Raw genomic sequence first — 25,464 nt, forward strand, 5'->3', positions numbered from 1 at the left:
TGTTAGCCCCTAGTGCCTGGCTTCATCAGGATTGCTAACAATGTGCAGCTCCAGTAACACTAAACCAGATTAACTGGAAGCCACCAAGAGATAACTGTGCTGTATTTCAGTTTATTAACCATCCGAGCCCACTTTCAAACTCAGGAAAGGTAAATTATAATTGAAAAGATCTCGGTAGAAACGTATTCTGCTTTCACGGTCTATGGATATGCATGTTTAAACTATCATGTCATGACACTGTGCTATCTGATTTATGTTTTTACTGATGCTTTGACTGAGTAGTTTGTTGCAATGTACTGCTAAATGGAGGAAAAATCAGAAACTGCATCAGACAACCACTCTGTATTTCATTCTAGAAAATAGCTGGCAATTATAATTACTCACCATGTTTCTGGCTCAGAATAAAAGTGGCATTGCACAAAAACCACACTGAACATTCATCGTGATTAGAAAATGCTCCATACCTTGGAGTGCAGTGGAGACATAAGAATAATTTTAAATGCAAATTGAATTGTGGGGGTAGCAAAGAGAACAGATAAAAGACAGTAAAACAAAGCCTTTCACTTTCCTCAAATTAGCAGGCTAATGTAGTATAAAAAAAAAGCAGTTCTACTCAGATCTGTGCTAAGAGCTTTCATTTCATCATATAAAACAGCACATCCGTCACCTTTCTCTATTCAGTACTCTTGATTTCGAGGTTGAAGTGAAAATTAGAAGCTGTTCATTCTGGCTCACAGACTGGGTTGCATTTGCTTAGTCTTATTCCATGACAGTAGGATGGAAAGAGGTCAGTAACACTGGTAAGTACTTATCTCCTGCATCTGATTTTATTTATTTATTTTTAAAATATTTCGCAGTGCTTTGGCTTTTGATCAATGTGTATTTCCTGAAAAAAGCTACATTGTGTATTTTGTGCAAAGCTGTATCTTATGCAGAAACGCAATGATTCCTCGAGAATGCTTGTATCAGATGTTAGAGCTCCTTCAAGAAGGAATGAATAACTTAAAGTAGGAATTTTGCCATAGGAAAGGCTTCTGGATAATCTATATATTTCATAGCATCACTGGAACATTTTGTGTGTTGCTTTTTTTGTCTGCCTTGTCCAACAAGCAGTACCAGATAAGAAATGAATCTTTTCAAGATGTTATCTGCATTATATTCATAGCAAAATATTTAACAATCTCATTACCCTTGTGGTAAATGATGGAGAAAGTAGGTATTTTACTTACTGAAAGCAAATTATTAGACAAACCACAATGTTACAGTTAATCATTATGAAACACTTAAAAATATCTCAGAATATGAGATGCGATGAGGAAGATCGGAGTGAAAAACAAATTCTTAAGGAAACTTGATGTAGATTTTTTTTTTTCTTTTCCTTGGGAAAGTTTTTATCAAATCAAAACCAAGGGCTTAATTTTTCAGTATGAGGGGTGAGGGGGAGTGGGGGAGATGATCGTAGTGTCACCTCCTGTTGCTAAGTAACAACATCTCCTGGCCATTTTTATCTGATAAAGGAAGTCCAGTTGACGTTATGCATTATTCATCAGAGTTCCAATCAAACAATCAAAATTGTTTGCTTACACTGGGGACATTTAGTAAGATCAAAGAAACCCTCCTTGAAACTACTGGAGCTTACACCACTGCCAGGCAGCTCTTGATACTCTACAGTAAGTATCGTTTCTGTTTTGGGACTGCTACAGTAAAGTGAATTGCTGAGGAATTTTAAAAGTTTTCTCATTGGGATAGGCTTCTGAATTTTAGAAAGGACTGCGTGTTGATCGATGAAAATCGAATTGAAGGAAAAAGGGAAAACTTTGGAACCCTGTTTTCCTGATTTTTGCCAATATAGTTAAAGGAATTGCTTGAAGCAAGCGTCAGACTCCATGCCCTAAACCTTTCTGTTAGGTTTGCATGGAAAAGGACTGGAGGTATTTTTGTCTGTCTTAAAATAAATGTTGTGGAGAGCTGTTTGTATGCTTACGATTATCTGCCGCAGCTAACTGAGGTGTGGAGGAGAGAACTGGATTGTGTGTTTTTTGCAGATCCTGTTCTTTTATGTGAGTTGTTCAGAATAGAAGAAAATACAGAAGGTAGCAGGAACGCTGGAGGAGGGTCACGGTAATGCGCATATTCCTGGGAACTCTGTCCGGCAGAGGCAAACCTGATTCAGTGTACATCTTGAACAGCTGCAATCTAGGATCTAGACAGATCTGAGGTCCGGAGAAATGCTAAAAATATAAACCTTAGCTAAGAAGCAGTGCTAGGAGTAGCGTACCATTTCTTAATGATTGCTTTTATCACATCTTCTAAAACTGATAGTGGGATGTTCTGCTGCTACTTCTGGTCAGTAAGAGGGGAGAGGGAAGGCAAGGTTGGCTTCTGGTCATTTAGGTGGAATGAGATATCCAGAATATTGTGTCTTCCTTTCTAGTACAGAGTTTTGGCATAAGTAGCACGAATGCTATCTTTAACATAGTCTGTTACAGTAGTGCCTACTCAGAGGTGCTGGCCACGGATCTGACTAAAGGAGGTCTCTGCCCCAAGCTTTTCTGATCTTCTTTTTAAGAGCAAATGTAACAGGCAGGTGACTCTAAGTATGCAATGTAAGAAATGGAGACTGTTGCTAGAATAAAGGTGATTGTACTAGGAATCTTGCTAATACTGCAGTAGCGCTTTTCTTTTATGTCTTTAGACAAGGATTTAAACCAAACATCCTAAAATAGAAGTTCTATGAATAGTGATTTGAAAATGCTTTGACCCTAATATGCCAAATGAAGTACTTTAGTGACTGCCTACACAATTCTTTCCACAAAGAAACTCCCAGCTTTTTTCTGTCTGACATCTCTGTAATTTTTCACAGGAATCTGACTGATCATCCGTACCGGAGTATTGTACACAAACATAAAGTTCCTTCAAAATGGACTACTTTTTGGATGTCGAGTCTGCTCACAGACTGTTTTACAGTCAAGGAGCTCAAGGTAAGAAACTCTGGTACCGTCTCAGAAAATGACTGTTTTAACTGTACAGTTAAGACGTCAACAAGGGCGAGCCCTTGTGACTGACCTGCTGAAGTGTACAGAGGCCATAGGGAAAGGTCTTCAAAATGCATGGGGTGTAAAAGGGGTTACAAGAAGTGTAATGATAAGGTTGGGTCTGCCCTCTAAGACGATAAGGGAAAGTTATGAAAGCTGTGGGGTGCGTGGCCGGAGCAAAAGGAACTGCTAAGATCCAGACTCTGGTGTTGCAGAACCCAAATGGGCAAGTCAGAGGGGACAGCAATGGCTTGCTGCTTGCTATGCAAACCTGTAGTGTCCCTTCCCTTCCTCCTCACTTATTGATGCTGTCAGGATCGTAACCTGGTGTTATTCAGTGCTGCAGGAATAACTGGTTTGGGAAAGCCCTGAGGCAGTCCAGCATGCTGTATGCAAACAGCAGGCTCTCACTGGTCTGCATCCTTCCCTGCGAAATGCTGGCCTCCCTCCTGCCCCCTGAGCAGCAGCAGTGGGAGAGAGCGAAAGAGGAATGAAGCTTCTTTGCTTGAATGTAGTTGAGACTTGTTCACGACATAGACGATATTTTTGGTAAAGTCAGTTCACATTTTTCTCACCGGCTCTATTTTTGGAGAAAACTTGCAATTTCAGAGAGGAGGGGTTTTTTGTTCCTTAAACACCGTATTAAATTGAAGAAAACCATTAAAAACCAAGTAGGTCTGTCGGCCTTTTCTATTTTTACATACTGCCCGTTTTCTAAAAACACAGTCCAGTTTTTTTCCCATCATTAATTTCATCAGTTGCTAGTCAAATTCAAAGTCCAGCAGAGTTCAGAGGCCATTCCCCCAGAGCAAGACCTAATCCACCCGGGGGATGTCACCAGCCCAGGATACATGGGGGTCAGTACCACCTTTAACCTTTGGCTCAGCTGAGGTCCTGCTGCCTAACATGTGCTGTGTTGCCCAGCTGCTGCCCCAGTCATCGTGATACATTTTCATCTGTGCAAGTCACAGAAAACCTTTCTTGTCACAGCACAGCCTCCTGCATTGAACAACAGAAGCAAATGCTAAACACCTCAAAATCCGGGAAAAAATCAGCTGAGGGCAATGACTGATTTTGCCGGCTTTTTCTCCATCTCTAAAATGCAATGGACACCTAAGCACTGCTAGAGAAGTAATATTAAAACAAGTTCTTCGATATCTCTGTGAGAACAAACCCCTTTCCATTCCATAGAACTAAAATTCAGCAACTTACCGCTTTATAAGCTATACCAATTTATGACCAGCATCCCTGTGCACCGCAAGATACAGAGGGGACTATGGAAGCAGTAATATGTATTCGTGCAATGAAAGTCTATTACAGTAATGTGCACAAGGTGACTAATAAGGGTTGCACAGGCAACCTTCACTGTAAGTATTTCCAAGAAGGCAAGGGAAAAAAACCCCAGTATTTTACCCATACTTGGAGAGAACATGTTGTTAGCACATATAGAAATGCTTGTACTGATCGGTTAGATGCATAATTTTGAAATTTTAACCTTAGCACCTAGTTGATTCTTTGTTTTAATGCAATTATTTTGGTTTTTTTAAATGCAAACTGAGGAAAAAAATCCGTCATGCAGAAATGTATCCCTTGATACACAAGTCATCAGCAGGGGGTTGACCTTTGGGTCTGTCATGCAGGCTTCTAGCCCTTGGCTGAAACAAGTAGGAACCAGCACTGAGACTTGGGGGATTTTTTGTCCCCCTGCTTGTGAACATTTTATGAAAGACACCACTGGCATACTTCCACTGTGCACCACAGCATGGTACAGAGGCTTCCAACCCTAATTACCTCCACAACTGGAAACAGTACATTGATATGAGCCATGCTGCACTTACGCTCTATCCCCTTCAACTTTTCACCTTTCTCATTGTTCCTTTTACAGCATTTTTCCCCAGCTTCTGTCCTTCACATCTCTTCCTCACATGCGTGTGAGACCTCTTCCCCAAACTCTGGAATTGTCCCCTCTCTTCATCTCTTTGTGTCTGAGGTCAGCTGCCTTCCAACAGGCTGGGTGCCAGCAGGGAAATCGCTGTGAGCACAGAAGTGACAACGCTTCTGCTCTAAGTTCTCAAATGCTGCAACACAGCAGCCCCTGGCAACAGAAGAGGTGCTTGAGGAGAAGGATGGATGGACAACCCCACTAGCAACAGGTGTGAGAGATGAAATGTGGCCTGTGCAGAGAGAAGTTTCAAGAGGCTTTCACTGTTCTGAGGTAGCTCTGAGTATCTCTGAGGTGACAGGGATGGCTTCAGGGGGCCGATCGATAAACCTCTGGAAGAGTTTCATCATCAAGGTTTCCTGCAGCAAATGCCTTTATCACCATCCTTAGCCCCAAAGTCCTTGATGGCAGCATCCTCTTCCTCTGAGTTATCTTACCCCTTGTACACAACAAGGAACTCAACGCTATCGAGCGTGCATTGATGCTGCTGTACAGCTCTGATAACTCCTGTCATCCTTGTGCCAAATTCTAAGGCTGTCTTCCACAAACCAGGCATTTCTATATGAGATAATGGCATGATTTCTCCACACATGGGCAAAAAACCATATTTCTTTCCCTATCTGCCTTCTGAGAAACAGTTAAACTGTGTCAGCTATAACTGTCTGAAAAAAAAAAACCCAAAAAATACACTGACTGTGAGGCACTCACTAGCCATAAATAGCATAGCTCAAGTAGCTAGTTTGGAACTGAATAAAAGGTCTGCAAGAAAGCACTGCCACCAGATCCACCTAATGGGATTGCAAGTAACTATTTGATGTTAATATAATAACATGATGCTATTAGCAAATCATGCTATCAAAGAGCATGTGTATATGCATTAAAGCTGCATCATGACAGAATTGAGTAAAAGAAGACTACAGTATTCTGCCATTTAATTAGAATCAACATCAGAACACATTATATGTATTATTATTATTACTATAGTTATATTATTAGTTATTGCATTACAAAATGCTCTGTTTACAGACTGTAGATTGGGGGCTTATGACCCACTTACTCTTTCTGTGAGATTTGAAGATTTCTGCCTTTTAATCCTTTGATCCTCCAGATAAGCAAAAAACTCCTTTCCAATGTTTTCGTGTTAATGACACGAGAAAGTTACAAATGGCAGCTGTAAAGCACTAATTCTCATCTGTACCCACTCCTTGTGGGTGGAAGAGAAGGGAAGGAATAGGGCTGCAAAATGTTGGGAAGGACCTCAAAGAGCTACGATGGCATTACTAGCAGATGATATCAAATCCCAGCTGACCTCAGGTCTTTTGTAGTCGAATGAAGGATGCTCTGACCTCAGCGAACAGACCGAAAGAGGGTTTTAGCCCCCAGCAACTACTCGTTTCTCTATCCCATGCTGCCTGCACTAATGCCCACACCTCGTCCCTACCCCTGCAGAAAGCTGCAGAACTGCCTTTGCTGCTGTAGGGTAGGAGGAGAGAGGTGTTGTTACCTTATCAGCTGCCTTCTCTCCCGTCCCCTCCTGCAGAAGCAGCCATCACCTCGCTCCCGTGGGCTGGGCGCAGAACAGAGGATGTTTGGCCATTCGGGCTGCATCTGCTGTTCAAACAGCTGTTCCCTGTTTCCTCCAAGGAAAGTGAAGCAGGAGGGATGGAAAAAGTCACAAAAGCTGGATCTGGCAGTAGGATAATCTAGATTTAGAAAACTTGGTAAATGAAGCCAGCTGGCTGTAGTCTTCAGATACCAGCCAGAAATATCCTAAGCTCCGCAACCCTCCCTGACTGTCTCTTCTGTGTCCATATGTTGGGATCTAGGAGATGGGGGGTGTCCTTGCCAAGTGCGTAATGCCTGGTGACGCATCTGTGAATCAGAAGCAAGAAAGAAGGGACTGTGACCCCTGCATCTAGCCCCTTGCCCTAGGAAAGTCCAAATCTGAAATCTAAACATGGAGCTGGACTTTAATTTTCAAAAAAGTCTTTTCCCTTTAAAGCGTGTGGAAGATACTAGTCATTCTTGGATGTAAATGTATTCTAAATACAACTCTACCATGGCTTGTAGCCATGAGGGCTGAAAGTATATAATGGGGCCCGGAATAAGATTCAGCTCACTTGTCCTTTAGGTGTCCTCAGTGAAGATGTTTCCATCTAAGACTTCTGACTAGCCTGGCACGTATCAGTGGAGAGAAACACTCATTTTAAGAGCAGGGTTCACCTAATCTCAGACATTTTCCTTGGGATACCATAAATCATGCCTTATTCTCTCTACTGATTATGACAGCCTAGATTGCTAACTTGGGTCAAAGATGCCTCTGCTATTGGCATTTGCTTGCATAGAGGAATTGCATATCGACAGCCAAGATGATAGGACTTAATTCAGGAAAGGGAGTAACTTCCCCCAAACAGGTCAAGTTGTAATCCAAGGCTATAAATGTGCACATCCCGTCTTGGCTGTAGCCTACTTTGGAGAGACATCAGCTTTGATCTTGAAGTTCTACTTAAAAGAAGTTATTCTTTGGGGCATACAAAGAAAGACCTCATATTTGACAGAGCTGAGCAGGCTGGCGCTGAGGAGCAGCAGAAGCAGGCTGCTCCACAGGGAAAAGCGAGACGAGAAGCAGCAAGATGGGCAGAGACAGTGATCTCGCCTATGAGATGTAAAGTAGTCCAGCATACGAGTAGGGCAGGTCCCGTGACAGTCACTAGTCTCAGCCAAGAGTCCAGGTCATCAGACAAGACCGTGGCGATGAGGCAGGTATGAGGCCAAGCAGAACATCAAGTCAGCAGTTTGCATGTCGATCAGCGAGGAACATAGCCAGCCATAGACACAGTCGCAGCCTTGCTCAGCAAGTGGGCAATGGCCTCAGTGTCAACGCAGCTCCCAAAAGAAGGGAGGGAGCAGCTGTTGGGGCTTCTTGCCGCTTTCTCAAACAGCTCCAAAGCTGGTCAGGGTGTCTCAAGCTGCTCTCTCCAACAGCTGTGCCGTGTCATACAGCCTGCCTTAAGCATAGCCAACTAAACTGTGTGCAGGGGGTGCACGCAGGGCCCTGGCCATTGGTACCTAGCTCTCACCTAGGCTTGTTCAGCATTAAGAAATGAGGAAACCTTCCCTTCTCTTGTATGCAAGGGGATGGACCCCCTTGGATGAACTCTGTGAGAAGAATAACTTCTGCCCGGTACATTATAAATGAAGGCTTTAGGTTCCGTCATAAAATGAGAGTTGCCCACTGCAGACTGTGCGTAGCACTTTCCTGCAGCCATGAGTCCAATGGAAGGGGTTCTAAGACTCACCTCCTCTCTTGGTGCCTCTGGCAACCCCACACCACAACCTGATGGGACAGGCTGGGGATTGTACAGTCAGGATGCCATTCTGGGCTGGATGAGTCCACCTTTGTGCTACAGTTGGACCCTCTGGTCCCCGCTGGGAGCCCAGGTTCTGCTCTCAGGTGGCTTCTGACTCAAGGATAAAATCATTCCTAATTTCCTGGAGACCTGTGCATCCAGTCTTCCAGTCTCATCTCCTTTTGTACCAGCAGGGGGCTTAAAATTAACCGCATTAACGGAGTATTTCCAAGATGATCCTACATACCTTCAAGTTGCTTTCCAGTCCATTTGGCAGGATACACTGTGCGTATTTAAATAACTGAACAAAACTCGCTCAAAGGCTTATCTTAAACTATCATTTGTATCTAAAAATAATGTATAGATCCACTTACGTTAGGTGTGCTTTTACTGGTTGCAGCATTCCCACAATCTACTTGATGAATGTAAAGAGTCAATAAAAAATGTCAAGTAGAAAAAATATGGAAATATAGTACACAGGGCCAAGGAATAACAGATGCACAAGATTGCATAGACACATAGGGGATGATTGCTCAAAAGATTTCAGGAAATCATTCTTTTTGATCAGTTTTCCAGGTTTAATAAAATACTCCCATTTTAAATTACACATTTTCTCCTTGCACTCTGTTTCCAAAATTTATTTATTTCACTGTGCTTTGCTTTTGCTCATTTATTCTAATTCATACAGTGCTGACTCATTCTAGATGTTTGACTTTAATCACTGCTGACTACTCAGTGCTACTTCCCTTCTGCTTTTGCATATTAAATTGTCCAGTATGTTACAAAAACGTAAATGCTGCAATATCCCCAGTTCCTAATCCAGAATGGTTCCACGGTAGATGCTCCTTGTGTAAAGTAACATTGGGATAGTCCATCCACCAAAGTTCTATGGTTAATCCATCCTACAGATTAACATCTTTTCAAAGTTATGTTATTTTGCAGGTCTTTTTTTTATTCATGTGATGTCACTAGTTCTCAGACTAACAACATTAATAACAGAAGAATTACTAATAGCAAATGTGCATTCCTGATATAATTTCCCTCCCTTTAAATCCAAGGAAGTAACAGATCAACATCAACGTTTCCCTCATTCTTTTTAAACTTTTTTTTTTCCCCTCTCCCAAGTCCTGTTCTGGCCTGTCCCCATTATTGAGATTTTAGGAACAGGGAACTGAGTGCCACGATCAGAGTCTCCGGCTTGCAGAGTCAGGTAGCCTAGCTTCACCAGTTGTATAAAAATAGCTCATGATGAGTTGCAGTACCTGTACTGCAGCTACTTTTTGTTCATTTATTTCAATATCCAGTCAGTCAAATTAAAGTCAGAAGAAATAAGGATCTTCTAATTCTCAGCAGCGTATCTGAATAAAAGTAGGATGTTTGAGATTCAGTTCTCTATACCCTAAATACAGAAAACTTTAGAAAACCTATGCAAGGATCACACTTGAAAAAGAAATCTAATTTTTTTTCCTACTGAAAATTAATTTTAAATAACCAAGCCTCTATTTGCCACTATTTCATAATCATTTCATAGAATCATAGAATGGTTTGGGTTGGAAGGGACCTCAAAGATCATCTAGTTTCAACCCCCCTGCCACAGGCAGGGACACCCTCCACTAGACCAGGTTGCCCAAAGCCCCATCCAACCTGGCCTTGAACACTTCCAGGGAGGGGGCATCCACAGCCTCTCTGGGCAACCTGTTCCAGTGTCTCACCACCCTCACAGTAAAGAATTTCTTCCTAACATCTAATCTAAATCTGCTCTCTTTGAGTTTAAACCCATTACCCCTTGTCCTATCCTTACACTCCCTGATAAACAGTCCGTCTCCAGTTCAGCTGCTTTATTTATTTATAATAGTCTGTTTTCTGAAGCCTATGCCTTTGGCTGCAATGGCAGAGGAACAAGCAGATTTCCTCTAAAATGTACAAAAGTGTTAGTTAGGCATATTGTGCATGCATTTACCCAACTATCCCAAACCAGCATAATGAGCATGTGCATAGAAGTGGATGTCCTTTTGATTGTGTACTATTGTTTGCAACACTCAGGCCTGTACTCTCTTTCAGATTACTGATGTCCATCAAACCGGTGTCAAAGATCTCAACAGCTTTGCTTTAGAGTCACACAGCAATCCATATGCATGTGCTGCTGTGTTATGCAGCAGATGCAAGCCTATAAATCATTCCTTATAAATGACAAACTGTGTCCTCTCCAGTGCGTGCACACATCTTCTCTCTTCTCCTGCCAGTCATACGCCATTTTCCATCTCTAAACTTTCAAATGTTGTTTTTTTATCAGTTGCATTTAATACAAGACAAAAGCGAAGTCGCATTAGAGCAGACCAAAAGGATTTTTTCTTGGTAAACATCCATTTGAACCCATTACTTGGTCTGTCTTTAAAGAAGAATATTCACAATCTAATTTTTTTTTTTAGCACAGATGGAATATCATGTTCTAGATGCATCAAAATGTACCTGAACTAATGTTTTTAAAGCTTACAGTTAGCCAAAACCATGTTTCTGCATGCATTATCTACATGGTATGCCATGGTGAGCTGCCTTCCACAGAAACAAGAAAGAGGAGAACTGAATAAGAAGCTCATATGCTTCTCTAACAAAAAAAAAAAAAAAAAAGTAGCAAGAAAGAATCCTACTTCAGCAGCAGCAGCAGCAGCACTCCAATTAAAATATTTTCACAGGTATTCTACAAAGTTGTTCAAAATTTGCCCTGATAAAATCAGGTTTTCCTCAAAAAAGATGAAAATCTTCCTTAAAGATTTCTGATGTAAACCAGTATGCCTTTATAGCTATTACGATGTCATCTGAAGTTGCTTGTGATTATATGCATCAGAAATATACCCTTTCCTATGCACCTACATCTAGACATCTCCAGCAGAAACATTTTAGCACTTCACTTGAACTAAGATTAAAATCATCAGGTCTTAAGAATTTTTGCCATTTCGATGCAAGAATTTGCTATGCGAATTAGAGTTTCTAGATGAAGACCTTACTGAGCCAAAAATGACCAGGGTATTTGTGTCACCAATGAGATATTTTAAAAACATCTTAATAAAAGTTGATTGATAAAAGTAGATGGAAAAATCTAGATGAATATTTCACATTTTCTCTGACTAATTTTTAGGAGGATGGCTTTTCACCTCTGAAAGTTTAACAATGAAAAATGTCCAAAATTCTTCTAAAAACCACAAGTCTTAAATCGATGTTATATCTCTTCAAAACATAAAGCTAGTTCTTGGCAAACAAAAATTAGTACTATCTTTTTATTAAAATATATATTATGTTGAGACAAAAAAGGTGAGATTATATATAATCAGTTCTAAGATGTCATTACATACATTACAGCATTTCTATTTTTAAGGTATTTTCCTCCATAAACAATCTTTTCCCTTTCTAACAAGATGTTGGCGTACTGTGCCAATCATGGCATAACCCTATGAGGAACAACACAAACAGAATGAGAGAATTTAACCAAAATGACTGATTTGCCTTCCATGTGCTGTTAGAGTGGCTGCTTAAAATGAGTTTTTGGACACTTGTCTCAAATCCATTTGCAGCATAATCGGGCCCCTTAATGTGTATCATGATGTCATTTCTTTACTCCAAGACCTTTGAGAAGATGCTTTCTAATTTTCCTGAAAAAACATCTCCTAAAAATGTGTCCCAGAGACTGACCTGATTTGTGGAGAGCAGCTGAAAGTAGAGATACTGGTGGGTTATCTGTGATGGACTCAAAAGTTGCATTGGGCAAATGTTGACAGCTTTACTAAAAATATATATGGCAAGTCATTCTCGTAATAAGGAGTGTTATGGATTACAGTTTGGAAAAGAGTGTGTACAGGTATATTCATGGCATGCATACAATATTCAGCATCACTGTATGGATATCAGAATATGATCAGCTATACTTTCCAGTTCGGTTGCTGTGTAAGAATTGATCTTAGGTTTTTATTGCAAAATGTTTTAATATTTATTGGCTTCCTCTGAAAATTTTCCAATGTTTACTTAAAATTTCCAGTCATTCTTGAAAACTCCTTTTGGTAACATACACAGAGGGAAGATAATCATGGTTGTCAAAGTAATATATAATGATTACTCCAGGAAATATATTCCAGCATCCACCTACCTCTACTCGAATACAAGCCAGATCCCAATATTTTGACCCAAAAGGTAAAAATGAATTATAAACAATTACATAGAAAAGCTTACTTTTATTTTATGTTTACCATAAAGGTATATGCAATTTGGTGTTGGGTTTTTTTTGTATTTTTTTTTTTTCAAATAGATTCTTTGACCCAGCCAACCCTGAAATGCATGGGTGCCCTTTCACGGGCTTTAACTACAGCTAGATCATGCCAGTTTTAAAAGACAAATCTTTTACACAGTTGTTTTATGAGAAGATTTTTACAATGCTGACTTCATACACAGATAAATCTTCCTTAAGTGTAAATTTGATGATGTAGTACACAAAATTTTCGTAGCAGAAATTTTCCATTCTCTTTTATCTTCATTACTATACGTCCCTATTACAAAGGAGTAATAGTTTACAGTCTAGTTGCAGTGTTTACTTTAGCTTAATCTAAATAGTTGACCCCATTAAATTAATTTCAACTCTTGCCCTTTGCTTTTACTTCAAATTCAAATGCTAGGTTAGAAACGAGCAAAAACTTAAAAGAAATGTATTTAACAGCAGAATACAAGTAAGTTAGTCCAGAAATAACCGCTACCTCCAGCAGCGCAGCTTTGCTTGTTTAGTAAACTACATAATGTTGCTAATTGAAAAATAGTGTGACAGCTTTTGTTAACTCATACTAATTATATGCTATCATACCTAACACCTAAGTCAGGTTTTAGGCATCAGAAGACTTCTGATTGACAGGTATTATTTGGAACGCTCAAAAACTTTTAAAAGAAAGAATCACAGTTGGCAGGCTGCAGAGTATGCTCTTAGTCACTATCAGTCATGCTCTCCAGTCCCAGCAGGAAAATATAGTTCATTATTAGTTATTTGAAGAGTGGTGGATTACAAAAGCCCTAAGATAAAGTCTGTTATGCCAGATAATGCCCAAACAGCAAGATACATCCAGGATTTAGGCTCCTAGGCTCTTACAGGGTCCCACATGAAAGTTAATGTTAACAGTCCCATGCTATTCAAGCTGCAATTCTCTTTCCAGCTATATATGAGGGGGAGGGGAAAGAAACCCACGGAGAAGGTACTTGTGCATGGTGCTCACGCTTTCAGTGATCAGCCAGATCCCATCTAGCATTTGTGATAATCCTTATCTACTTAGAGAGAGAATTGAGGTGGATATATTTATAGAGGCTCTTCTGTTTGTGATTTGTAATTTATAGGCTCAGCATCCAAAGCATTCAACAGCCACTCATAATTACATTTCACATAAAAACTACCTACATTAAAGGGGCATTATCAAAGCTGTAAGGTCATGCGTTAAATACTTAGGCAATGCCAGAACGAAGGTTGCCTCTGCGACATTAATTCAGTCTCCTTATACATATGTATTATAGTACAGTTTCTAATTGCATGATGACAGTAATTTTTTACTATCCTACCATTTGCTTCATCAGTGCATGGAGTGGGCAGTGCTCACTTAATGAGCCAGTATTAAATATTTTGCTTTCTCCTCCTTGAAGGCATGGCCCCAAGCCATTTAAAACCTGTTCAGAAGATAGAAATCTTAATTTCCTCATGAGCTTTTCATCGGTGCTTCACTAAAGTATATGAATGCTTTACAAATATTAATGAATTTATATCTTCACAAAGTCCCTACTGAAAGAAAATAATGATTCTCCCTGTTTCACAACTAAGAAACTAAGATGTAAAGTGATCAAGAGCAAAAAGTAGCTGTTAATTTTGAGTGCCCAAATCAAGAGAACAAGAAACTGAGTTTTGGAATAGTTGCTGTAGGCGTCATGCCATGTCATGTATCCCAAGCACAGCTTCCACTGATTTCTGCAAATGTGAGGGAACGCTCAAATACTTCCATTACTCAGGCATCACAGCCTCAAAAACAGTACTCAGAAAAAGAGAGACTGCAGCTATTGAGAAGTTGTGAAAAGAGTGGTTTAAGCGGCCAAACTCGGAACTTTGAAGAAGCAATCTGTGGCAGGAACAGAGCTATAACCTGTGTCTTTGGGGCACACAACACAGCAATATTTTCTCTTCTTGGCATCGTTCGGTGCAGCCCTTAAAGTCTGCAGCAAGTGAGGCAGGGACCTTATAGCAAACAGCCTCTTCTGCCACCTGCTACAGATCCTCTTTTTGGTGGTTTGGAAAGAGTGATTTTCTTTCTCTTTTCTTCTCTCTTTTTTCTTTTTTTCCATCTTTTTCCCCCTTTCCATTTCTCCTTTCTCCTGATATTCACCTCTTCATTTGTTCTTTCTTACCAGCTCGTCGGGCAACTCTTCTCACCGTGCCCACTCTGATGACAGCGTCTTCTGAGGATGACATAGACCGGAGACCCATCAGAAGACTCCGGTCTAAGAGTGACACCCCTTACTTGGAAGAAGCTAGGATCTGCTTCAACCTTGATAATGGTAAGACCAACCCTTCCCCAAACAGCATATGATGTTAATTAAAGACTTTTTTTTGAGATGCAGATGGACCAGATGGTACCTCCTTGTTCACAAATGGTACGGTGGTTCACCAGACATCCAGGGATGTCATGGCTGTCTAACTACAAGCACCTGCATATGTATGAACAGGGATCCTTTTCAAAATTCTCCTTCAAGTGCTAACTAAAGACTTTCCCCTGTTTTAGCTAGGGTGAGCCAAGTGAGATCAGAGCGAAAGAGAATGGCTTTGCAAACAAGATATAAATATATCTTATCCACTCCAGGCATCCAGAGACATGAAAGTTCTTGTGAACTTTTATGAAGTGATTAGAGCTAACAGCAAACTTCAGCTAAACCCCACATTACAACCATGGAAGAACATACAGCATGCCTCAAAACCTCCATAGGTTTAATTGGCAAAGTGTAACAGAAAACTCTTGACTCTGCAGGAATAAGAGAGCTGTCCCCCAAAATTCAGATCAGCTAATGTAACTATTGCTGCCTTCGGTTATTGAGCCCTGGCTTTCCCTGGTCCTTTTTCTCATTGAGGTTGATCAAAAGATTTTGGAAGTACTGACAACTTATTGACTTTAAGCAGACTGGGTTTTCTTTAAAAAATCTGAATTAAATGTCATGGACTAGTACACTCCCTAGCACATATTTTAACTGTTTAACTCTCACTTTATGTAGTACTTTTGTGCTACTCAGATATTTTTTTAAAATACCATTTTTAATTATTTGTATGACACTAGCATTTAGAGGTCCCAACCAAAATTGGAGCCCTAATGCTGCGGGCAGCCTACAACCACAGGGTAAGAAATAATACCTACATCAAGAACTGATTACTAAATACGGAAGACAGAATAGGGGAGAAGCAGTGAAACGTTGTCCCCGGTTTGCAGCTGGAGTATGGAGTCACAGATTTTTGCCTACGGTCACATTTTTTTCACATTTTTGCCGAAATTACTTATGGGTCCCAAGCTTTAGGTGATGGTCAGTCTTCACCATTGAGCATAGGTTCCTCGGTCCCCTTGGCATTTTAAAGCGCTTGGCCAGGTGCACTGTTCTGGTTTACTTAATGGGTTTGCCCAAGGAAAGAGGAGAAGGAGGTGAAGGGATGAGCCCTTAAGACTCCCAATCAAGTTTTGATCCAGCCGTGCTTTGAGTTTTGGGACCCTTAGGCTAGCAGAGAGCAGCTCAGGGTGCCCAAGCCTGGGGCGGGAGGTGCCAGGCCCGCTGCGGGGTAGCACCTCGGCCAGCCAGGCCCACGGCAGCATGCCATGCCGAGGTGCTTGGGGGGAGAAGGGCGTCACCTCAGCCGGGACCCTCCCCGGAGGGCGGGAAACCACCTGAGCCAGGACCCTGCCCTGGGTGGGGGGCGGCCCGCTGGCCCAGGTCTCCCCTGGGCACGGGTGCAGGCAGGGCCGGGGGGTGTCACCGCTCCGTCTCCCCCGGGGCGAGGCGGGCGCGACCGGCGGGCGGAGGCGCTGCCGGCGGGCAGGGGCAGCGGACAGGGCCGCCGCGGCCGCTCCCGTCCGCAGATCCTTGACGGGTTTTCCCTGTCTCTCTCCCTCCCTCCCTCCCTCCGCTCCTTTCTCCCTTTCCCTCTCTCCTTCCCCGTCCTCCCCTCCCCCTCCCCGCGCCTCTCTCCCTCCCTCCCCGCCCGCCCCCTCCGCCCCCTCCTCGCCCGGCCGCCCCGCGCCGTGCCGCCGCTCGCCCTCGCCAGCTCGCCGGGCCACGCTGCTCACTGTGCCCACATTAATGGCGGCATCTTCCGAGGAGGACATCGACCGCAGACCCATCCGCCGCGTCCGCTCCAAGAGCGACACCCCCTACCTCGCCGAGGCCCGCATCTCCTTCAACCTCGAGACAGGTGAGAGGCGGCGCGGCACGGCCCGGCACGGCGCAGGGGGCCGGCCCGCCTCGCTCACGGCCTCCCGTGGACCGCCGGCGGCTGCCCCGGCGGCGGGGGAGGCAGGGAGGGAAGGGGCCGCCCCCGGCGCCGCGGCCTCCTCCCCCGCCAGCGCCGGCGGGTTCCCCGGGCGCCGCCGCCCGGCCCTGCCCTGGTCCCGCTTCTTCGCACCTCCCGGCCTCCTGGGGCCCTGGCCCGCTGACGGGCTCCCCTTACCCCCGCAACTCTTAACCGCCCCGCCGTGCGCCGGCTTCCCTTCTCTGTTCAGCCTCTCAAAGCCTGCCCTCTCCCAACACACCATCCTCTCACTCCACAGAGCGTGGTACCGCTTCCCCAGCCCACAAGACTTCTGGGCTGTCCCTCCCTGCCAGGTTCTTCTGGCATCCCTCCTGGAGACGCTGCCCTTGGTCTCTTGCAAGTCTCTCCCCCTCTCACTCTACCTTCTTCCCCAATGGGTTTGTGCCTCACAAGTGCAAAGAAACTTGTGCCTGCGTTGTCTACTTTTTCTCAGTCTCATGAGGTCCCCTGTTGTGTCAGCATTGCTTTTTGTGACTCCTGATGGGTGTACAGCCTGGCCCTTTCTACCAGCACACCTCCAGCTCCCTACATTCACCTCCTCCTGTCCATTACTGGATGAGCCTCCTTCAAGTCTCTACCTGACCTTTCCGTCCCCCTTCTCCACTGCTGCTCCTTCCTCTCTGCCACCTTTTCCTCATGGCTCCCTTGGTATTTCAGCTGTCCCCTTCAGTTCATCCTGCACATGGTGACTATCCTGTTCCTTTCCTACTAGGCCTCTGGTTTTCCCTCCTTCCCTGACCTTTTCTTTCCTTATGGGCTCTGTCAACAGTAAACTACACCAGAGGAATTTTTTTGCTCTCAAAAACAAAGGAAAAGAAAGTTCTTTCTGTTGGTTCTCTGCTCCAAACCAGACTTCCTCTCTTCAGGGAGGGAGGGGGTGAGGCGTGAGGAAGGATCTGTAGCCAGGAAGCTCTACTGCAGCCTCCCTCATGTCCCAGCAGCAGCGCAGAAGATGACCCAACTGTGTAACAGTCTTTGATGCTGAGCCAGTCAGCTCACTGCCAGCTGTAAAGGGAAAAGAGCTGCCTCAGAGTTGCTGCTTGCCATGCTGCGATCTCCCTCATCCCTCCTCCCCCCTTTCAGCTGGCAGAAAGTTGGAGATGGTGGAGATGTGTTTTCTCCTCCATTTGGGGATGGAACAGATTCCCCTCCCCCTTCTGTTATCCCAGCTGTAATTACACCTTGGTAATGGCTAATACGCAGTTTGGTTTTACCGTTGACAGAGCAGTTGGTTACATCATATGGCGGGTCATTATTTCTTTCTGATCATGACTTCTTAAAAATTACCCTGCTGTAGGTAAGTTGGGTGGAATTTCAGGGCACAGGCTGCAAGGCAGTGCCAGATGCCAGGTTTCAGCTTCTAAAGAACTGGGACTGAAAATGGAAAGAGGATTGCTGTGTGGAAGGTGTAAATAAAAAGAGGCTGTGTATGGTTACTTGACTGCTGAAATAACTCTGTGTTGACTTGTGCTGTCACAGGTAATGTTATGTCATGTAGTTATAAATAGATAAACCAGTTAAGAACAAGACACCTTCAGGTCACCTGGTGCCTCACATCTCTATGCTGAGCTAGACATGCTGTCTTTGCTACAAGTCCCAGAGGATGTGGAAGTCTCTAGGTACCTCTTTCTTGCAATCCACTGAAAAAATTGATAATTACACTTAGCTTCTTTCTGTTCCTCCCCTCTCCCCTGCGCTCTTTAATTTATGTCCTTACTTTGGAACCTGGGAATGGAATTCCTTTAAAAGAAATAGTACTGGTGTATCAAGAAATATAAATGAAAAATGTTGTAAGTAGTGCAAGTGTATGTTTTCATTAATCCATCTGGCAGTGAGTAGTTTTGAGCTTTAAAAAAATAAATTGCTTAGCAACCAGTATTGAGTGAGTGAGCCAAAAAGCAAGTAAAACGTGCCACCGGTACCCACTTCATTTCTGAGCTGTTGGCTTTACTCTTCTGTTTGCTCAGAAAGCACAAACCAAGCAGCCTGGGTCTGAGAACTCTCTATTCCAAGGAAACAGCTGCTAGAAAATTTGTTTAGCCACTTTCACTCGTGCTTGATAACGCTGCGTGGCGTGGGGTTTGCTTTTGAAACTTATTATTTATGAGGTGCAATGTTCTTGAATTTATTTTTTGGGGTATGTGTAGGGAAAAAAAACCCCCAAACCAACACCAAACCACCCTGTTTCTAAACTTACCTGTTTTTCACGTGCAGTTTTGTTGCTGGCGATGTTACTGGTGTGCCATGGGGGGTGCCAGGTGGCTCTGGGTGTCCCAGGGGGGGCTGCCCGCCCTGCGGGCAGAGGGGCTCGCCCGCCCGCCTCGCCGCCCCGCGGGGGGGGCCGGGCCCCGGGAGCCCGCGGGCGCTGTCCGCCGCCTCTGGTGCTGAAGCGCCGGCCGGGGGCTGGCAGCGGTAACTGACCGCTCCGCCGGGGCGGGGAAACGGCATGTCCCGCCTGGTCTCGTCCTTGTACACGCGTGTGCGCAAGGGTGTGTGTATTTCTTCGCCTGTGCAGGGGCAACGCGGTAGAAAGGAGGTAATGATGCTTCCTCAATCCATTGACGCAGTCGAAACTTAAAGTGACTCTTGGGGCGCAGAAAATGACCTCTTCCTTATGTGCTTATCGCTCGCTTTCCATTTAGCGCTTTCCATATCTACAGCTGCTGCTCAACCACTGCTTACAGAGCTATTTTTCCTACAGCTGCTGCAAGTTGAGCTGCGATCCCCAGTCATTGTCTTGTGTCAGGACATGGTCAGGGCTTGGATGCAGCGTGCAGCTGCTTTGCTGTATTGGAACTTAAAATCCACATTTATTAATGAAACGTAAGCAGATGCAGTGAATACTGCTCTTCTCTACTCTTAATTACAACCACTAGTTAAGAACTAGCAGGTTTTTATCTACTTCAGCTGTAAGTTATAATTATACCATTACTGCTGTTATCTGTATTGTTGAACAACTGAGAGATTGCATACACAGAGTCAATTATACCATTTGGGTATAGCATAGATTTGGTCTGGATTGTAAAAACCCCTCAATTTATAAGTGATTAACAGTGCAACTTCTACCTGCCCTTCTCTATCGATTATATTAACAGTTCTGCTTTGTTTGATTTTCTAAAATGTACTTGTTTATTATGTTTGTTTCTGAATATTGATCAATTAACTCACAATTATTACCTAGCATGAGTTAACAAATGCTGTTCAATTAGTTGTCCCTGGTATGGGTTTTTTGCTGGTGTTCCCAAACTGATTAAAATACAAAGCTGTTTTCCAAACTCAGGGTTATTCTCCATACTGTGATACATATGCAAATCCTATTAATCTGAGTTATGTGCTCATATCAAGAGGATAATGTTTCCCAAAGGGTTTAAATTACCTCTTCTGCCAAAATTAATGTAGCTACATAACATCATAAAACTATAGACAAATATTAATTTCTTTTGCATATTTGATACTGAATCAGTCTGCGTACAGAAATTAATTTTTTAATTTTCTGAAAGAATTCCTCCAATGCAACACTAGAGGAATATGGAATATGCTCTTTCAGGTGGTGATTTTTGTTTTCTTTCGTATGATTAACAATCTGTCATGGCTCCATCTCTTAACAGCTATCTTTGGCTTTTCATACATTTCTTAAAAGCACTTTTCAAATTGTCTTTCTAACTTTCTTATTCAGGCACCTAAAAGGTAATCCCAAATTGCTTCTGAAAACTTGGGTCTTCATCTGTGACAACTGTCAATAGCATAACCTCTCTCCTGGTCCTGTGCCAGCTGACAAGTTCCTGTGTTTTTTCACAGGTTTTGACCTATTTATATTCGTGTTGCAAAATATTATGCTTTTAAAATGGCAATGTATGGTAGGTAGCTTTCAAGTTTGATAAATTAGCAGAGGTGATGATTGATGAGGAAACAGACCACTTAAAAATCTCACTAAATAATCCAGGATGTGTGAGCTTTTCTTCTGCCTTCATGCGTCTGCTTGGGGAATCCCTGTCAGAATCTTTTCAATGTTTGTTAGGGGAAGGGGGAGTACCATGCTGAATTGATCTGATCAGGTTCTCTTTTAGCCCTTCAAGCGTCAGTCACTATTGAAGGTTACTACTATATACAGACAGATACTCTTACTCCTTCCTAGCCGAAAAAGAGTAAGCTTTGTACTGCAATCCTTTGCAAAGTTGATTCTAGCAGGCTGCCTTCTTTTTAAGTAGCACAAGAAGTCGTCTTTATCTCAGCTGCCATGGGACCTTCCTGCGATCGTTCAGGGAGGTCACCAAATGTAATCTTTGAACAAGGCTGATTGTCTACTTAGAATTTAACCTGGGAGCGGAGACTTGGGGAGAAAGCAAGCCAATGCCTTGGAGAAGTTATAAGGCCAGAATGACTGCAATAGCTGTACCAGGGGTGAGCAAAGAGGGGGTGTTCCTTCAGAAAGAATGTATTTAGCTTCCGTGCTGTGAAATGAGGGGAGGGCAGCTTTTGAATGTGAATATATCCCCTTCACCCCGACTTAAGAGCGTGCACTAGTGGTGCAACTGAACAGAAGCCTGTGGCCAGAGGGGTGCAGGAGCTGGGCTCTGAAGGTGGGGAGAGAAGCAGCGACAGAGCTGACCCGATAGGGATGGTGCAGCCTGTGCTAGCTATGGAGCCCAGCTGGCTCACTCGGCCCTGAAGCGCAGCACAGATTTTAAGCGTACTGAAGTCACTCAGTAATCTCACTGAAGTGGCTGGATCCTCAAGTGATGTAAATGTAAGTCATTTGTTGACTTCAGCCAGGGATCTGAGCCAGACTGTAGAAATATACGTCTCTGCTTCCCTTCGACGATGAAAGATCTGTTTTATCTCTTTGTGGTATGGAGCCACATGTTCCCCTGGGAAAACGTGCGAAAGCAAAGCTGAGAGGGAGAGGACTGAGTGGCTCTGCACAATTTTGCCATGTGTACAGAAGAAAGGTCCTTGTGTCTAGAAAGGCAAGTGAACTCAGTTTTTAAGCAGTGACAAATAACTCACATTGGGGAGGGGAAAAAAAACTCATGGCAGCCTATGTTAGTGCTGCTACAAGCAGAATTAATTCACAGGGTGTAAAGAGGGAGGGGGATCCTGGCAGAAACTGCTGAATGGCTGAGGCAAATGTTCATGAGCTGGGAAATGTTCATAGTCGGCTGTTTCTCTGATGCAGAGCTGGTAGGGGGAAAGCTAGGACACAAAGGGTGACTGTTGGTTTTATATGCGGGAACTTTCCCGGTCTGAACTGGACACAAAGTTGAAATCAAAAGCTTCTTCCATTTTCACTGTCCTGGCACCTTCCACACTCTTTTTGAGCTTTAGTGCTTCTTACAACCTTCATGACCTTACTGTTTTTATTTGTATCGCTGTATCCATTCCATTATATAGCTTTAGAGCTGTGCTGAATACTTTTCAGAAAGTCAAATGATGTATGATTTTCATTTCTAATGGAATGATAATGCTATGTGTCATAGCCTAATACATGTCGATTTGTCTAGAAGGATATGATACATTTTTCTGCAGCGATCAAGGAGGAGGTTGTGCATTTTGTTTTGTCACTGTGTAAAATAAGAGAGAATATTTATACAGCTCGCTGAGGTGAGTAAATTGCAAATAGGTGAAAATAAAGTGAAATGACTTGACTGGATTTTCTGCAGGAGATCTCATCCCATCCATTTTTAATTTTCTCTAAACCCCACCATTTGATTTAGAAATCTGTTTTGAAGTTTCTGAGTTTGCCCCTGGTCATCCTTATATAGTACACTAACCCAATTAATCATCTCTGCAGTCATTTGAAATGTTATCACATTTTGGAGTTGTGTTTTTTCTTTCCTATTTATCCAGCATATGTTTGCGTATATCCATAATAAAATATTCTGCATGGTTTCATGATTGGAATAAATAATCCCTAAAATGATATAGGAATTTAAACTACTTTGGATTTATGGAGCTCATAGATTAGAAATTTTGTTGAAGGGGTAGTCTGAAGAGCAAATTTCTATTTTAAAAAATACTTTCAAATTATGGTGCCTTTAAGATTTCAGGTAGAAAAGATTGGGCTCAGGAGAATGGAGGAGAGAGAAATATGCAGTAGTAGGCTTTCTAATATGTGTGGGAGGTTTTATTTCTTTCTGGAGAAAGATTAGTAAAAATGCATGCTTGGAAAAATTCCACTTTCTCTCTCTGCTCTAATCACTCCCTCAGATTATTGTCATGGAGATCCTCCTGTACTTAGGGAAGCCAGATCACTGGTTTTGGCAAAAAATTTCTAAATACCTGTATAAAAGGTCCTGAAGAACTGGCCTCCTTTGCCATCAGGCTTTGCGTTACCAAAACTTGTGCCTGCACTTTAATCAAATAATGTAGTCTTAATGCTGCTTGATTTGGAGTATAGCTAGAGATTGGATGCGTGCCCGTCACTCGTTTCATGGCTGCGTTCCAGCCCCAGGAGCACGAGCACACGCTCCAGGAAAACCAAGCCTCCAAACTGAACGTCACCCACCGTATGGCAAGAACACGCCATTTGAGATAACCAGCCCTTGCCAGGGCTAAGTGGAGTGGCTGAAAGTGCCTCTGTATCAACATCGTACGTGGCAGGTAAGCGTTCTGTTTTGAAGGAAGAGGTCTTAACAGCAACTGAGGTTTTAACTCTTGTACTTGGCTTTGGAGACCTTTGATTTAAGACCTTCAGTGAGGCCCAGATGGGAATAAGTTTCTAGGTTCTCCAAGTCCTGTAAAGGGGAGAGATGCCCATGTTTCACCAGCTGTTATCCAAACAGGAATTATTGATGCAGGCTTTAGTTAACAAATACAACTGCGGACAATTTGAAGGGAAAGGCATAGTTAGTCAAAATGATGGAACTGACAAGAGGAAAATGATACAAGAGCCACTTCTCTGAATGCTGAATGTGTTAGTGGTATTGGCTAAAAAAATAAAAAAGCTTTGCTATTTTAACTATTCTGGCACTGCGCATGTTCATCACCTTTCTGTGTTGGGGTGGGGGGGGCAGCTGACCTGTGCAGTCAATGGCACCGACATTGCTGGGGAAGAACCATGACAAGAGGTAGAAGGAAGGAAGGTACATGTTTGCTTTGGGATCAGGTTATGCAGACCTGATGCCTCTTACAGCTCTTTGCATTATATGTGATTTTAAGGATGCTGTAGTGCTTTGTTGCTAATCTGGTTCTTCAAGAAAACTGATGTGGAGGAATTTGCCTGAGTAAGAAGTTACCTCTATATTTGTCCTTTGCCAATCAGCTTGTTGGGTTAACACAGCCAAGTTTATTCCTGCAAGCAGGGACACTGCGAAATCCTTTTAATTTTCTTGTTTCATCAAGAACCACAGTTTTCTTCTTGGAGCCAGGCCTTAAAGGAAAACACATTTTTCCAAAACTTCAGATAAAATTGTCAGAACTGGCAACCCTGTTCAGAATTATTAGCTGTAAAATTTAGTAAAAAGAAAGGGCCTAATTCTCAGTAACAGGTATAATTAGCTTTAATGCTTAATTACTCTGAGTCAACTAATTGGTTTCATCGGGACTGCTCACAGTAATACTCACAGCTAGGCTTGTAAGTGCCTTCAGAATCAGTCTTAAAGTTTGTAAGTAAGTTTTTGCAGTATGACAAAAGTCATTAATGCAGAAAGAATGTCCTGGGCTGTCTGCTTTCAGATAACATAAAATGTCAATGCTAATGAAATATTGTTTTATTAGCAGTTGCTTCTTGCTCTTAGACTTTAGACCGTAGAATCAGTGTGGAATATTTTATTTCTGTAGCAAATAAAACTTGGCTGCACTCACGCTTTCTTGGTGACGAATATTCATGACAATATATCTCTTGTGGATAAGGTGCAAAAAAGTGTCAGTTCAAATACTTCAATTACATTAATTTAATGTACTTTACATGGTAATAAAATTTGTTGATATAGTCAACTAAAAATGTTTTCTTCATTCAGAATACTTTTAGGGTAAAATAATTTATAATCATGCAATAACCATTTATAATCATGCGATTCTGTTGCTTTCATTTAGATAGCATTGGTGGTCTTGTTTTATATTGATATGCCGAGGCTATCGGTACATGGCTGCCTTCCCTAGGTTTCGTTGGGGAACCAATGTTTCTGAATATTTGAAAGAAGGTAAGTATTGCCTTTACTGCAGACTTCATATAGGGGCATCATAATAATTTTCGTATCTTGAAATTGCAATTCACTATATAACAAACAAAATGAAGATGATGTCCGAAGAAGAACTGTAGTGAGTAGCAAATTCAGCAAGGAAATGGGGAGGCAGAGTTGAAAAGTGAAATGCCTGTGTTTCTCCTGCACTCCAGACTTGCCATGGTTTCATTCTGGTTATGAAGTAGATAAGAGAGGGGAAGTATGGCACAAGTGTTTGCATGCTGATATACTGTATGGACACATGCCATTTTAACTACGATGGATAACAACTACCGCACGTATTTCAGTTAATCAGAAAATCCTTGCTCTGCATAATTTATAGTGCAATATCATTTTTACGGTTAGTGCTTACAGTACTTGGACAGACAGACATCTGTTT

The 25,464-nt window shown here is 42.6% G+C and overlaps 1 protein-coding gene across 5 annotated transcripts in view; it reads left to right on the forward strand.

Moving 5' to 3' along the window:
* Window positions 1–472: 472 nt before the first annotated feature.
* PHACTR1 (phosphatase and actin regulator 1) overlaps window positions 473–25,464 on the forward strand; it is a 308,828-nt gene continuing 283,836 nt past the window's right edge. For 3 of the 5 annotated variants that reach the window (XR_012833947.1, XM_075745033.1, XM_075745037.1), the window contains exons 1-4: window positions 1,529–1,670; window positions 2,864–2,981; window positions 14,748–14,894; window positions 16,639–16,785. Coding sequence is in view for 4 of the 5 variants with exons in the window: in XM_075745033.1 (XP_075601148.1) it covers window positions 2,921–2,981; window positions 14,748–14,894; window positions 16,639–16,785 (355 nt within the window). In the remaining variant the exon portion in view is untranslated. Of the gene's footprint in view, window positions 801–1,528; window positions 1,671–2,863; window positions 2,982–14,747; window positions 14,895–16,638; window positions 16,786–25,464 lie in introns of those variants that run through there. The other 2 variants (XM_075745038.1, XM_075745034.1) reach the window with 2 other exon arrangements.

Source organism: Balearica regulorum, chromosome 2 (genome assembly GCF_011004875.1).
Source record: "Balearica regulorum gibbericeps isolate bBalReg1 chromosome 2, bBalReg1.pri, whole genome shotgun sequence".
Lineage (NCBI taxonomy): Eukaryota > Metazoa > Chordata > Aves > Gruiformes > Gruidae > Balearica > Balearica regulorum.